The sequence below is a fragment of the Lagenorhynchus albirostris genome, chromosome 3, assembly GCF_949774975.1.
Source record: "Lagenorhynchus albirostris chromosome 3, mLagAlb1.1, whole genome shotgun sequence".
Lineage (NCBI taxonomy): Eukaryota > Metazoa > Chordata > Mammalia > Artiodactyla > Delphinidae > Lagenorhynchus > Lagenorhynchus albirostris.
Genome location: NC_083097.1, coordinates 126,653,514 through 126,670,285, shown reverse-complemented (window position 1 = coordinate 126,670,285; position 16,772 = coordinate 126,653,514). Strand labels below are relative to the sequence as shown.

The window sequence follows — 16,772 nt, the reverse complement described above, 5'->3', positions numbered from 1 at the left end:
CCCGGGTTAAGCCGTGACGGGCGTTTCTAGATCTGATAACGGAACTGCAGGTCAGAAGGCGGACATGTGTGGTGAGGAGTGTGTCTTTTGGATTGGTAATGGGACGGGAGGGGTCCGTGAGTGTCAGTGATTGGAGACTGATGAAGTCACTGGTGGGGAAGGTATGTAGGATTAGGGTTGGGCTTATTTGGGAGTCAGGGATGGGGTGAGCTGTGAGGTTAGTAATTGGATAACGGTGTGTCAGTGACGGGGTTGTCTGTGGGATCAGAAATGGTGTGTAGGGGGACTGACTGGTGATGACTGGGTCAGGGATTTAGGGGACTCTGAGGAATCAGTGATTGGTGAGGGAGGCTGTGGACTAAATGATGAGGGCATCCATGTGGCAGTCAGTGATGTGGTGGGCATGGGGCAGATCTGTGGGGTATGTGATTGCTAGGTCCGAGGATTCAGAGATTTGGAGGGAGCAGTAACGGGATCAGGGAATCTTGATGATCAGCCCTACTGTTTTTTACATACATTAAAATTTCCACAGGTCATACGCAACCTTAAAGGTCAAATCTCTTCTCAACCATTATGCCCTTAGTCTGGTGCCCCGTATAAAAATGATCATTTTGAAACAAGACCAAACAAATCAAAAAAGATGGGATTATTATGAAAAGTGTGATTTTCGTCCTACCTCTTTCTAAGTTTATAGAAATCATTTTATATTTTATTCAAGAAACATTTATTGAACACACGTTGGGTGCCCAGAGATAAGTATGACTATTTCTCATGGTTGTTTCCTTCCAGATCTATTTTGACAAAGCCTGGAATAATACCCCATATAAAACAGTCTGTCTATCATGGGAGCACCCACTTCCTCAGAACCAGTTAAGTCTTACCTACCTGACTCCTGGGACTGAGAAGGATTTCCCAGGTATGTACCTTCTTACGTTAGGGTATATTCCGTTGTATCAGTGGTTCCAACATACCACCATTTTTATATGCAGACAACCATACTGTTGAAAGCAGCAATAAAAATTTAAATGGAAAACATCTTAAAATTAACATTTTGGTCCATGAATATTGATTGGCAGGAAAGTCTGCTGAGTTGAAGGAAAATATGAGAGCTCTTGGGAGATTATTAGAATTCAGCTGCTGATTCCTTTCTGGGGAATAAGGGAATACATTCCTCAGTTTTTCATTTGCTCATTACCCATTCTTATTGCCGGGGAGCTTCATCTTTGTGTGTGTGTGTGTGTGTGTGTGTGTGTGTGTGTGTGTGTGTGTGTATTGCCTTATGAAAACATTAGAGTGGAATTGCTGGTTCATAGTGGAGAAAATAAATTGTTAATAAATCAACAGGAAACATATGTTCACATCTATACAATTAAATTAAAAAACCTTGTCCAAGTTCTGTATGATCATAGTACGTAGTCACAAGAGGACTTCCTTCACATGATACGTGCTGATCTTTGTATAAAGACCGAACAGTCTTCTCCCACAGGTTGGCCTAACATCTACCTGACTTCTGTGGTAGTTGCTTCTAGACTGGTGAATGTGGAACCTGCAGTCTGCGTCTGATCTGTGAAAACATCCTTCTGATCACCGATTTTGCCTTTTCAGGCATCTACCTTTTTAGAAGAGAACAGAAAATGATGAAGTCCCAGGTGAGTTGCTTTAATTTTTAATTTCTTAAATTTCTTATTTTGGTTCTTCATACAATCAAATGGAAAAATGAAGATAGCTAAAATTAGGATCAGGGAAAGACAGCCAAAATAAAGATCCAGACCTAGAAAGAGTTGCTAGGTAATATGTAGACAGATACATTTCCCATGGGAAGAAATTATTTCTTGCCATATAAGACTAAGATTTCATTTTTGGGTCTTTCTCTAGGTGGTGGAGTGTGCAGTGTTCTCACCAACACTCCTGTGGTAAATGCAATTATAAATTTCTTGTAGCTGTATCACAGAATGATTTCTTTTAGAGGGAAGTTATCATAATGTCATAGCCAAACTCCTTAACTTTATCCTTTAGAGCTGGAGTCATCAAACTATTGCCTAAATTCAGTTCTCCAACTGTTTTTGTAAATAAAGTTTTATTGGCAACACAGCCATGCCATTTGTTTACATATTGTCTATGGCTTTTTTTGTAGTACAATGGCACCATATGGCCTGCAATGCTGAAAATATATACTTTACTGAAAAAGTTTGACTGAAATATATACTTTCAGTAAAAATATATAATTTTCAGTAAAAATATATAATTTCAGTAAAATATATACTTTACTGAAAAAGTTGACCTCTTCTTCAGAGGACCAGATTGATTATAGAGGCTTCCTATTGGCCAGCTTTCTCTACTGATAAAGTCTAGATAATATAGGATGGGTACGTTTTGAATGGTCTTCCAAAATACATATTTCTTTCAAAAAGTAGTTCTTGAAATATAATTGTCTGGCAGAGCTTTGGAGAGCAAGGGTCACTGAAGCTCTGTACCCTTTACTATGGTTTCAGAGTTTGTAGGATTACTGTCTAACTTGGGGCTAGTTCCTTCTCTGTGTTTCTGTTTTTAACAGTCTGTTATTTTTTCTCCCTGCCAATATTCACTATATATACGGTATAAAAATCTTTAACTATACAAAAAGATAAAAATTTAAACACTGAGGGACCTTTTAACTTAAACTCCCCTCCTCCTGAGATTATCAGTATTAACCATTTGTTTCTAACCTTGTGATGGAGCATACATGTGTAAAATAGTACCAGTGCCAGGGGTGTCTCTTACTTTCTTGTTCCTTTTTTGGGGAAAAATAATGTTATAGTAAACATTCTGTTTTACAACTTGATTTTTAACTTTACTGTCCAGTATAAAAATTTTTGTATGCATTTTGAATATCTTCCTATGCTGGTATATAGAATTCTCCTTTATTATTTTAGCAGATCCATAATATACCCTCTGGACTGGAATTGTTTCTTCATCTGTAAAATGGAGATTGTAATCCTCATAGGGTTGTTGTGGAAATTGAGTAAAAACCACACTTAGAACAGTAACTGGGGATGGTTTGTTTTATATTTAAGTATTAGCTATTATTATTATATCATCATTATTATTGTCAAATCTTGGAATCAGCTTTTGCATTAGGAGTTCTTATGTATATTTTACAGTGGAGCTTAACAAATGAGTTCTATTGTGAAAAGACAGGTTTTTTTTCCTTTTTGGGTCTCAGTAGCTTTGGAGCTGTGCTGTCCAATATAGAGCCACCAGCCTCATGTGGTTATTGAGCACTTGAGATTGGCTAGTCTGAATTGAAGTGTGCTTTGAGTGTAAAGTACATAGTGGGTTTTGAAGATATAATTGCAGAAATTCATTAATAATTTTTAAAGATTGATTACATGTTGAAATGATATTTTGAATATACTGGGATAAATATATATTATTGAAAATAATTTTTTGAATGTTGCTACTAGAAAATTTAAAATTACTTATCTGGTTGGCTTTATATTTCTGTTAGAGCTGCTTTAAAGTTGAAAATGGATTTTTTATTGGCCCAATAAATCCAACTATCATGGCTAATTAACTTGCTTATTAGCTCAGGAAGAAAGATTTATGTTTTTTTCCATACAGTCCAGAAGTGAAGTCATCATTTTCACACATATCTATCTTTCTTTTCTCCCTCTTAACACCTACTCCCCTTCCATTTCCTCCATCTCTTCCATTCTTCCAGTCACTCAAGCAGTAAAAACTGCTTGTAGCTGATTGGAAAGTACAATTTTCCACTGATTATGCACTATTTTACTCAAAATTAACAAAATTTATACATATTTAGTATATTAAAGCATTCTAGTATCATTGATAAAGCAAAGTTAGAATGTCAGCATTACGTTTATTAATTTTCTTATCAGAATGGTTTCCCTCTACATTCTACATTTATCTTCCTCATGTTACTGTTCTTTAGATCACAAGAATATTATTGACAGTGCACAAAACTGTTCTTAACTAAGCATGAAATTTATTTTATTCTCTATAATTTTCATTCATTCCTTTTTAGCAAACATTTCTTGAGTAGTCAATATATGTCACAGGTGCTGGCTGGCTGTGAAATATCTCAAGAGTTACACATGGTTCTTTCTTGGGAAGAATGCAGAGAAAAATGGGGTGAACAGATGTGGAAAGTAACATTAACACATAAAAGCTCTATAATAGACATGGGAGCAAGGGACTTTTATAGTCGATAAGGGGGAGCAGCCAGCTTTATAAATAAGTCAAGGATAAGAGTCTTAAAATATTATTAAATTCTGGATCATGAAGGAAGTAGGATGAGGATAGGAAACAGCATTTGAAAAAGTAGAAAAGGCTGAGAATTTGAGGAAAACTAAAGCGGAGGGTGTCTCATGGCAAGTTTGTCTGAAGGCGGCATTAAGGTAATAAAATATAAAAGGTCTTGTTTACAGTATCAAGGAAGGCATTGTGGAATAAGTACAGTGGTCAAGAACCCAGCTACTGAGTCAGGACACCCGCTTTTAAATCTGACAGTTAATCAGTCATATATTCAGTGTAACCTCTGGCAAGAAGTGACTTAACCACTGTAATCCTCAATTCTCTCATATGTAAAGTGGGAAAACTAAAGGGGTTGTTATGGGAACAAACTGAATGCTTGGCAGCTTGATGGTGTGAATATGAGACTTGATGTGGGGTGAGAGAAACCTTAGCATTGAGATGATTGAGATGAGACTAATTATATATGCAAGGATGGACTCAAAGGAGTCTTTTAAGCAGGGGAATGTTGATATTTAATTTTTTTTCATTCTGAAAGCAATATTTGATAATAATGGAATAATTAGGGGAAAACCTTCAAAAGTAGTTTAAAATAATACAAATCACTCAGATTCCACTATTAGGTGACAACTATTATGAACATACATAATGGTGGCATAATTAAAATAGTCAGTTTACCCTCCAGAAACACCTCTGGCTCTGCAGTTACCCAAGTCCTTTATTTCAGTGTCATGTCAATAATTTGTTATAGTTTTCTCGTGAATGTTTCCTGCATATTTCTTAAGTGTGTTTTTCAATATTGCTGTTATAATTGATGTATTTTATTATATTCCTAGCTATTGCATATATATAGGAGAACTGTTAGATTTAGAAGAAGCTAAAATTTCTTTCCTATGAAATGAGGGGATTGGATTAGAATCTTCAAGAACTCTGACATTCTCTGATTCTCTAAATGCGGCTTTTCTCTTTTTTATATGTTATACTTTAAAAATCCTTCTCTATAATTATTAATAAAGGGCTTCCCTCGTGGTGCAGTGGTTAAGAACATGCCTGCCAATGCAGGGGACATGGGTTCGAGCCCTGGTCCAGGAAGATCCCACATGCCGCGGAGCACCTAAGCCCGTGCGCCACAACTACTGAGCCTGCGCCCTAGAGCCTACAAGCCACAACTGCTGAGCCCACGTGCCACAACTGCTGAAGTCTGTGACCCCTAGAGCCCATGCTCCACAACAAGAGAAGCCACCGTGATGAGAAGCCCGTGCACCGTTAGGAAGAATAGCCCCTGCTCCCAGTAACTAGAGAAAGCCTGCGTGCAGTAACAAAGACCCAATGCAGCCAAAAATAAATACGTTAATTAAAAAAAATTATTAATAAAAATCTTCCCAGCCAGGTTTTGTTTTGTTGTTATATAATTTTGGGTATTTTTAGAGTTTAAATTTTTACTCCATCCAGAATATATATTTTTCTCTTTTCCAAGACATAAGATATCATTGTATTAGTTATAATTGATGTATTTTATTATGGTAGCTAGGGCTGCCCTAACAGAATACCACACACTATGTGGGTTAAACAACAGAAATTTTTTGTGTCACAGTTCGGCAGACTAGAAGTCAAAACTTAAGGTATCAGCAAGACTGGTTCCTTCTGAGGGCTGTGAGAGAAGGATCTGTTCCAAGTCTCTCTCTTTGGCTTGTAGATAACTATCTTCTCCTCATGTCTCTTCATACTGTCTTCCCTCTGTGTGTGTGTCTCTCTCTGTTCAGATTTCTCCTTTTGATGTGGACCTCAGTCATATTGGGTTAGGGTCCAACCTAATAACCTCATATAACTAATTACATCTGCAGTAACCCTATTTCCAAATAAGGTCACATTCTGAGGTACTAGGGGTTAGGACTTCAACTTATGAATTTTCAGGGTATACAATTCAGCCTTTAACATATGTCTTCAACATTATTCTTTTCCTGTTAACTGTCCAGTTGTTTCAGTACTATTCATTGAATAATACATCTTCCTCTCAGCTGTGTGTTTTTTTTATATTAAACTCAAATCTTTATGTAATGCTATTTCTTTTCTAATTTATTAGTGCACAGAGATACATTTTCATAGTTATATTCAGTGTGTACGTATTAACTTATGCTGTTTTTTTTCATTTATTCTTTCATGTAAGTATTTCCACATGTTGAAAGAGCTGTATATTATTCCATCAAATTTAAGTAATTGTTTCCTTATTATTACATACTTGAATTGTTTCCCAAAATTCCTCTCAGCTGCTTTAATGCTGCCCTTAAATTACCATTTGTATTAGGTAGGCATTTTATGATTTACCTCTTCTGTTTTCCTGTACTGTCTGGGTCTTCTTGCCAAAGGCAGGATTTTACATTGATTCTCCCAAATACTCTGATACAAAACTAGATGTAGGTATAGTTTTGCATACTGTATTAGAGATGATAAGAATGATCACTTTAGATTAACAGGAATATACTGTTACAGGGGTTAGTATCATTCAAGGATGTGGCTGTGGATTTCACCCAGGAGGAGTGGCAGCAACTGGACCCTGCTCAGAAGACCCTGTACAGGGATGTGATGCTGGAGAACTACAGCCACCTGGTCTCAATGGGTAAGGATGACTTCCCTGTATAACTCAGACTTGTCCAATCAAGTGCCTTTCCTTATCAGTCTCTGTGGTTAGGTGGTTCCTGACATATATAATGACTTTTATGATCTTCGTACCTTCCCCAATGGAGGTCATTACTTTGCTGAGGGCCAAATGTACTACTTCATTGTAGACCTCCTTAAACTGCACCTTCTCTTTTGCCTTCCTCTGATTTCCATTTAATAGGGCATCCAGTTTCCAAACCAGATGTCATCTCCAAGTTGGAACAAGGAGAAGATCCATGGATCATAAAGAGAGACATACCAAATTGGATCTATCCATATGAAGATCAGGCAGATGGGCGACAAGGGAAGTGAAATATCAGGTTTTTTTTTAATTGATTGATGCCTGAGGCTTATGTTTCTCTCCTTAGTGAATTCCCTTATTCTTTGTTCCTATGCTGAGAATTTAGTAGGCATTCAACAAATAATTAATCAATTAAATAACTGTGAACCTTTGTAGGGGATAGCTATTTCTTATTGATTGTATATGTATATATTATGTATTAAATATATATTTGTTTAATATATTTAATATATATTTAATGCATTTTAGGCAGTAGAAGGCAAATTCCTTCTAAGAACACAGGTTGCATTACAGAATTAAATGTCAAATACTGCTACTGTTTTTAAAAGTTCAGAGAGAATTAGAGTCTAAAGAAACGAAACAGAATTTGAAAAAGCATTTTTCAGAGCATGCAGCTGTAGCTGCTTTGAAAGATATATTGAGTATTGATGATGCTGAGAGAGGGAGGTGAAGACAAACTGTTGATGGGGGGTGGGCATGAAGAGTATATGAACAAAACCTTGAAGTTAGGGAAATATGGCTTTTCTGGGAGAACTTTGCTAGGTTTATTTGATAATGTAGAGAAAAAATTTATGGGGAACTGTGGAATTCAAGCTTGTATTCTTGGTGTGAATCTGATACTGAATCCACAGCAGGATTTTGGGTTTTTCTATTGTTTGTATTAGTCGTTATTTAAGAAAGTAGACTGAGGAGAGTTAAAGTATTTTGAATACAGAAGAGACCTTGTTTCTTTGGCTAGTGGTGGCAGGATAATACTAGTCAAGTATATATAGCAAATTATAAAATAAACGCATTTGAAAGGTGAAAAGCATTTCCCTTCAGACAGCAGGAGAAATGGGAAGACTCTAGAAGAGTAATCCAAGATTAGAGTGATAATAACTCAGATAGTTTTCTATGTCCTTTAGGTATAGTTTTTCCATAAATATTTCGCTTTAACATCCTTGTCTAACCATTTCCCTCATCATACTATTTGCTGTCTGTCTTATGAAATGGCCTGTCTCATCCCTGTTTTGAGTTCATCACCTTCATTGGATCAGTAATTTTTTATACTCTGCATTCTATTAATTATTCTTTATGACTGTTTTATTTTATCTTTCTTTCCTTTAGACAGGAAAAGTAACCTTGACAACACCCAATCATGTATTTTGGGGTCTGTTTCCTTCCATAATAAGATACTGAAAGGAGTCACAAAGGATGGTTCATTTTACTCCATATTAAAAGTCTGTCAAGGTGATGGCCACCTACAGAGATGTCAGAAAAACAGACTTTTCAGGCAAGTAACAGTCATCAACAACAAAACAATGACTGTGGAGTCAGACCACAAATATAATGCATTGGGCAAAATATTTCAAGAATGCATAGGGTCAGATACTTCAAGACAAAGACCCCATAACTGTGATGCATTTAAAAATGACTTGAAATCTAGTATTGACTTACCTAGTTGTAATAAGAGCAATTCAGCAAAAAACCCTGATGAGAGTTTTGGATGTGGAAAATCATCCATCCATGGTGTGTCCAATCCTGATCTTGAGAAAATTCACAATCGAGTAATTCCCTGTGATGATAATGAGTGTGGAAACATTTTCAGCAAGAAACAATCCCTTATTCAGTATCAGAATGTTGAAACTAAGGAGAAAACCTGTGTATGTATTACATGTGGAAAAGCCTTTGCTAAGAAGTCACAGCTCATTGTACATCAACGAATTCATACTGGGAAGAAACCATACAATTGTGGTGCATGTGGGAAAGCTTTCAGTGAGAAGTTTCACCTTATTGTACATCAAAGAATTCATACTGGGGAGAAACCTTATGAATGTTCTGAATGTGGAAAAGCCTTCTCTCAAAAATCATCCCTCATTATACATCAAAGAGTTCATACTGGGGAAAAACCATATGAATGTAGTGACTGTGGGAAAGCCTTCTCCCAGAAATCACCCCTCATTATACATCAGAGAATTCACACTGGAGAGAAACCTTATGAATGTAGAGAGTGTGGTAAGGCCTTCTCCCAGAAGTCACAGCTAATTATACATCATAGAGCTCATACTGGAGAGAAGCCCTATGAGTGTACTGAATGTGGAAAAGCCTTCTGTGAGAAGTCCCACCTCATCATACATAAAAGGATTCACACTGGAGAGAAACCCTACAAATGTGCTCAATGTGAGGAAGCCTTCAGCAGGAAGACAGAACTCATTACACACCAGTTAATTCATACTGGGGAGAAACCTTACGAATGTACTGCATGTGGGAAGACCTTCTCCCGGAAGTCACAGCTCATTATACATCAGAGAACGCATACTGGAGAAAAGCCCTATAAATGCAGTGAATGTGGAAAAGCCTTCTGTCAGAAATCACATCTCATTGGACATCAGAGGATTCACACAGGAGAAAAACCTTACGTTTGTACTGAATGTGGAAAAGCCTTCTCTCAAAAGTCTCACCTCCCAGGGCATCAGCGGATTCATACAGGAGAGAAACCTTATATATGTGTTGAATGTGGCAAGGCATTTTCTCAGAAGTCAGACCTTGTTTTACATCAGAGAATTCATACAGGGGAAAGACCTTATCAGTGTGCTGTATGTGGGAAAGCCTTCATCCAGAAATCACAACTCACTGTACATCAGAGAATTCACAGCAGTGGTAAAATCATAATAAACTAAAAACACAGACAAGCTTTCAGTATTAGCTCAAGCCTTAATAAACAACAGAAACGTGATTAATTTCATAAATTTGTGGACAACATCTTTATAGAGAAAATTTTACAAGAGAATTCGTGTCTGTAGTGTGGTGATACCTAACTCAGCAAAGATGATGGGAAATGATTACATAAATGAAGGACATTTCACCATGGCATGTAAAGCTTTTAAAGTCATGAACTGAATGGTCAGTAGAACAAATTATGTATATAGAATATTGTCGAATTACATATTCCTTATTATACCATAACAATAAACACATTGTGAAATTGCTAATATTAGCTTGCCATTATTTTGGCCAGGTACAGTAATTCCCTATAAAGGACATGAAGAAAACTTGAGTTAAAAAAATCAATTCCTAGAAACTGTATTAATAAGGAGGGGCTTGGGAGTTCCCTGGTGGTAGGACTTGGTGCTTTCACTGCTGTGGCCCAGGTTCAATCCCTGGTCAGGGAACTAAGATCCTGCAAGCTGTGCAGAGCAGCCAAAAAAAAAAAAAAGGGGGGGGTGTTGCTTAACATGATCCCTAAATATACATGTAAAATTCTTATACAAAGATGGAAAGATAGGTTGATCAGATTCAGTAAAGGTGATAATTATACATTTTCCCATCTCAAGCATATAAGTTGATCTGTATCTCTGGAAGGACCCTGGACCTTGAAATTGATGCTTCTTGACCAAATCTCCTCTTTACTCTCCCTTACTGGGAATTTGGTATAGTGGAAAGACTTCGGTACTGAACCAGATGGTTTGGGTTTTAATCCTGGCTCAACTACTCAAAAGATTGTGTGACTTCAGGCAAGCCTACTTTACCCATCTGAATATTTTTTCTTATTGGTAAATAAATGTACAGTGTAGAGCACACTTTCAGTTAATATTAGTTCCTTTCATCTTTCTATTGTCCTTAACAGGATGCTAAGAGTAATATGATACATCTGAACTTGCTTTGCACTCCGGATACTTTGCTTATGTACCCCATTCCTATGACTGATTGATTTAACTGTCTTTGACCATGGTAGTCTTGATTCCTGGTATGTTAAAGTGAGATTTTATTATACTTTTATTATTTTTTACATACATTTATATAAGCCGTTGTGTTTGCACATAAAGACCCTGTCTAATGTCACTTTAGTTCTTTTATGACCCCTGTCCTGCAGCTGCAACTGTTCTCCCCGGAACTGAGGACACTTAACAAAGGAAAACTCTTGGGGTAAGAATTCATGCCTGCCATAGATTTGAGAACTTAATACCTCTAAAATTTCTCCTGCCCTCCTTCCTGTGGTCCCACATATTCCTGCATGAGCGACTTAAAATGAAGACTCCTGCTGGAGCTGCTCTGCAGGAGAGCATACCTAGCAAGGATGAGGGTGTCTATATGGTAAAACATGGTTTACCCATGTTCACATTGTTCTTCCCTTAGTTCCTACTTGATTCCTTCACATTTCATGCCCACCTTATCCCCTTCCTGCATGGCTGAACTATCTATTATGAAACTGGGTGAGAATCTCTGCAGGGGAGAGGGCATACCTGATGGAGAGGGATGTGGGAACCTGTGTGGGCAAATTTCTGGTCTCATTATTAACACTGAGTTGATAGCACTGTCATCAGATATAACTGGCCATTCAGATCTGGGATAGAAGGCCTAAGAGTACACCTCATGGGTTGAGCTACTCTGAGGGTTCCTCATAGAAGATGTCCTAACTGGCTCTTATGGAGACATGAGAAGGACAAGGGATCATATTGGGAATATAGAGAAATTTAGTGAAGAGGGGGTTTTATATAGTGACAGGTATGGACCTTATATAGGTTTAACAAAGATTCACAGTTCCCACCTCATAGACTTCCCATTTGATCCTTCCACTGTTACAGGTCCTACGCAGCCTCATTGATCTGATAATGGGTTTCTATAAAAATCTCATTTCAGATTTAGCACCTCCTGGTTTAACATTTCACCAGCTTTTTTTTTTTCCAGCTTTTTACTAGAGGAGCTAGCCAGTGCAATGAGGCAAGAAAAAGAAGCAGTAGGCATATTCAGATTCTAAAGATACTTAAAAGTTATTGAAAAGATTTGAATACAACTAAATTAAAAAGAAAAAAGCCAATTCTACAATATCTATTCCAGAAAAGAGAAGAGGAAGGATCCCTGACATATTTTATGAGTCTACCATTATCCTGATGATAAAGCCAGACAGATATTACAAGAAAAAAAAAATTAGTGACCAGTATTTCTCCTGAACATAGCCACAACCATCCTTAACAGACTATTTGCAAATCAAGTCTAGAAATATTTTGAAAAAAAAAGTACATCATGGCTAAATAGAGTTTAATTCAAGAATGCAAGTTTGGTCCAATGTACAAAAAAATTTTGGTATAATTCAACATACCAATAGCCTAAAAAGAATAACTATATGGTCATTTCTATAGATGGGGGAAAATTATTTGACAAAAATTCCACATCAATTTAGAATAAAAACTCAGCAACTAGGAATAAAGGGTAGCTTCCTCAAATTGTTGAAGGACATCTATAGAACATCTAAAGTTAGCATATTTAATGGTGAAAGACTAAATGTGTGCCCCAAGATTGGGAAATGTTAAAGATGTCTGTTCTGCTCTTCCTAGTGAATATTGTACTGGTGATCTTAGCCAGTGCAGTAGGGAAAACAAAATAAGGTGGGGGATGGAGTGGAGTGGGGGGGGGTGGAGCATACAGTCAGGAAAGGAAAATAAAATTTTCTTTATTTGCAGATAACATGGTCTTCTACACAGAAGATTTCAAAGACTACAAAAAAATCTACTAGACCTGATAAATGGGTTTCACAAAATATCTTAAAAAGTGAGGAGATATACTGTATTTACAGATAGAAAGATTCAATATTGACTGTTAAGATATCAGTTTTCCTCAAATTGATCTATATATTTATTGCAATCACCCACAAAAAATCTCAGCAGACATTTGTGTAGAATTCGACAATCTGATTCAAAAATGTACATGGAAATGCAAAAGACCTAGAATAAACAAGACATCTTTGGAAAGAAAGAAGAAGACTCATATTACCTGATTTCAAGACTTATTATAAAGCTAGAGTAATCAAGTATATAGTATTGGCATAAGAATAGACAGGTCAATGAAACAATGTAGTCTAGAAGTCAAACCACACATATGAATAACAGACTTTTAGCAAAGTTGTCAAGGTAACTCAATGGACAGAAGGTAGTCTTCAACAAACAATGCTGGAACATTTGGAAATCCATATGCGAAAACAAAGCAATACAAAAAACTCTTGATTCCTAGCTCATACTCATACTATATCTAAAAATCAACGTGAAAAAGTCATGCGCATAAATGTAAACGTGGAAACTATAAAGTTCTAGAAGAAAACAAAGTAATTGTGACTTTCATTATGCGAAGATTTTTCAAAGACAAAACCCCCACAAAACATGACATTAAAAGCTGATAGAGTTCATTATAATAACATCTATTCTTCTAAATACAGTGTTAAGAAAATGCCTAGTTATACTACCCCAGTCATTACGTTTAGACCACCTTCAGTGGACTTGGAAAGGGATCAGAACATACTGTTTTAAATTGTGAGTCTGTACTGTTCCATTCATACTTTTCATAAAATCCTTAATATTTTACTAGTATTTCATCTTACACTGAAAATAATGTTCCCCAACCACGTTAGCAGAATTACTAAATTATTTTGCTTATAGTATGCTTAAACAAACTTCAAATTTTCAACACTAATATTACTAAAACAGTAAAAACAATAGATGAACAAAGTCTGTTCTTATGTTGATTCCTTAGCTTTAATATTTTTCCATTTCAATGGCTATAAAAATTCAACCAAATTAAAAATAGTTACATTAATAAGCTAAAAATGCCAACAGGATAAGTATTCAAGGAGGTATAGTTGGAAGATCTGTGAAAGCTCAACTTCCCCTTCTTATATATATATATATTTATTTATTTATTTATTTATTGGAGTATAATTGCTTTACAGTGTTGTGTTAGTTTCTGCTATACAACAAAATGAATCAGCTATATGTATACATATATCCCTATATCCCCTCCCTCTTGAGCTTCCCTCCCACCCTCCCTATCCCACCCCTCTAGGTTGTCACAAGGCAACAAGTTGATCTCCCTGTACTATGCAGCAGCTTCCCACTAGTCATCCATTTTACATTTGTTAGTGTATATATGTCAGTGCTACTCTCTTGCTTCGTCCCAGCTTCCCCTTCCTCCCCTGTGTCCTCAAGTCCATTCTCTACGTCTGCATCTTTATTCCTGCCCTGCCACTAGGTTCATTGGTACCAATTTTGTTTTGTTTTTCTTGGTTCCATATGTGTGTGTTAGCATATGGTATTTGTTTTTCTCTTTCTGACTTACTTCACTCTGTATGACAGACTCTAGGTCCATCCACCTCATTACAAGTAACTCAGTTTCTTTCCATTTTATGGCTGAATAATATTCCATTGTATATATGTATCACATCTTCTTCATCCATTCATTTGTTGATGTACATTTAGGTTGCTTCCATGTCCTGGCTATTGTAAATAGTGCTGCAGTGAACATTGTGGTACATGTCTCTTTTTGAATTATGGTTTTCTCTGGGTATATGTCCAGTAGTGGGATCATATGGTAGTTCTATTTTTAGTTTTTTAAGGAACCTCCATACTGTTTTCCATAGTGGCTCTATCAATTTACATTCCCACCAATGGTGCAGGAGGGTTCCCTTGTCTCCACACCCTCTCCAACATTTATTGTTTCTAGATTTCTTGATGATGGCCATTCTCACCAGTGTGAGGTGATACCTCATTATGGTTTTGATGTTCATTTCTCTAATGATTAGTGATGTTGAGCATCTTTTCATGTGTTTGTTGGTAATCTGTATATCTACTTTGGAGAAGTGTCTATTTAGGTCTTCCACCCATTTTTGGATTGGGTTGTTTGTTTTTTTGATATTGAGCTGCATGACCTGCTTGTATATTTTGGAGATTAATCCTTTGTCAGTTGCTTCATTTGCAAATATTTTCTCCCATTCTGAAGGTTGTCTTTTTGTCTTGTTTATAGTTTCCTTTGCTGTGCAAAAGCTTAAGATCCCACATGCCTCATGGCCAAAAAACCAAAAAACATAAAACAGAAGCAATATTGTAATGAATTCAATAAAAGACTTTAAAATTGGCCATTAAAAAAAACTTTAAAAAAAATGATCAACGTGAGAAAATATGTCAAGGGTTCATCTGCAAAGGTGACTTAGAAAGAGAATTTTGTGGGTAGAAAAAAAGGAAGTTAAGGATTCTACATTTTAATGGCTTGTGCTCTAACTGGACTACAGAGGTTTTGATACATTTCTGCGATAGAGAAATACTGTATTTCTGACTTGGTGAGGAGACTGAAAATTTACAAAATTCTCTAGGAAATCATTGTTACTGTCCAGGAGCTAGTTTTGCAAATCTGGAGCTGTGGGGGATCTCAGATGGTTATCTGGGGTCATTTCCAGTCTCCTAATGGACTGCACTTCTTTCTCACCACGAGGAGCTTCATCATCTTGTTGGTAATAGGCAGCACACCCATCATGGCCTATCTCTTTACCAATGCATGCTATTGTCATCACACCCTCCTCTCAGAATCTTTTCACCAGACCGAATAAGAGAGCATCTTTATAGAAAGGCTGATATCAACATTTTAAAACCAGAAAGCTGCTTTGAAAGTCAGCACACACTTTCCATCATCAAAAGAAAACAAACAAAAATTGTCTTTAATTCCTTTCCTTTATACCTAAAAGAAAATCAAGATACCAAAAATAAAGCAAAACAGAAAGAAAGAGTAACTTAGTTTCCATTCATCAGAAATCATAATTCAAACCCAAATATTCTGATGCCAGTATCTACACTTTTGACCACTGTGTTATGCTGCCCCTCTTGCCTCACTCTCCATCGTAGACTGTGTTTTGAACTAGTTCATGATTTGTGATGCCTGTGCAAAGGTGCTCCTTCTGTTTATTTATTTATTTATTTTTAAGTAGTTCTTGTTTACGTGTGTCATCTTTTTTTTTTTTGCAATAAACCATACTCACTTATTATTAAAATTCTTTAAAGGATTTAGAATCTCTGGTTTTGAAAACTTCTACAGCATTGCAAAGCAAATCTCCACAAACTTAGATACAGGAATTAAAGATTGTTAGTCAACAAAAAAGAACATTATTCTCACATGAAGCTTCGGATAACTAGCCATTAACAAGGCAGACAATTTTAAAATCATTTTTCCCTTGTAACTGAATATTTTATAATATATAAACAAATGTTTGAATTGTATATAAATCTTGAAGCCATTTTTTGTTTTTTTATATGACCTCTGCAAGTTACAGGAAATGTTTCAGAAAACAATAAAATGCCATTGTGTCTATTTACATTGAAAATTAAATTCAGAGTTACATGATGTGTATAAAAAGTTAAATCTTTTCTAAAAAATTGTTCTATAAGAATCATTAGCTCTAGATGATTTATTCCAGTGTTGTCAGTCCATAAAATACTATTAATAGCTCCAGTAACAGTTGCATCAACAGAAAAATTCTTCTTAAAATGCTCCTTCTATTTAGCCAAGATTTATTATTAAAAAAAACTCCTTTAAAAATCACTATTTTAATTGATTTAAAGATTTAATCTTAATTCTTAAGATTTGGTGTTCAGAGCGGACCTCTCCTAGGTCCTGGAAATGAGATAGCTTGTTGATAAACATGGAAATCAAGTAGGATTTTTAAAAGAGCTCAGAGAATTGGTATCTGAAGAACATTGGGGAAGCCATTGATACTACACATTCAGTGAACTCCCTAAGCTCTGGCCCTCTAAGATTGAAGCATCTA

General features: G+C 36.1%; 1 protein-coding gene across 1 annotated transcript in view; it reads left to right on the top strand.

The window, feature by feature from the left end:
• LOC132517230 (zinc finger protein 300-like) overlaps positions 1-10,182 on the top strand; it is a 97,953-nt gene extending 87,771 nt beyond the window's left edge. Inside the window, 1 exon segment of the mRNA XM_060144055.1 lies at positions 8,845-10,182. Within this exon segment, the coding sequence (XP_060000038.1) occupies positions 8,845-9,870 (1,026 nt within the window). The 3' untranslated portion in view covers positions 9,871-10,182.
• Positions 10,183-16,772: the final 6,590 nt, after the last annotated feature.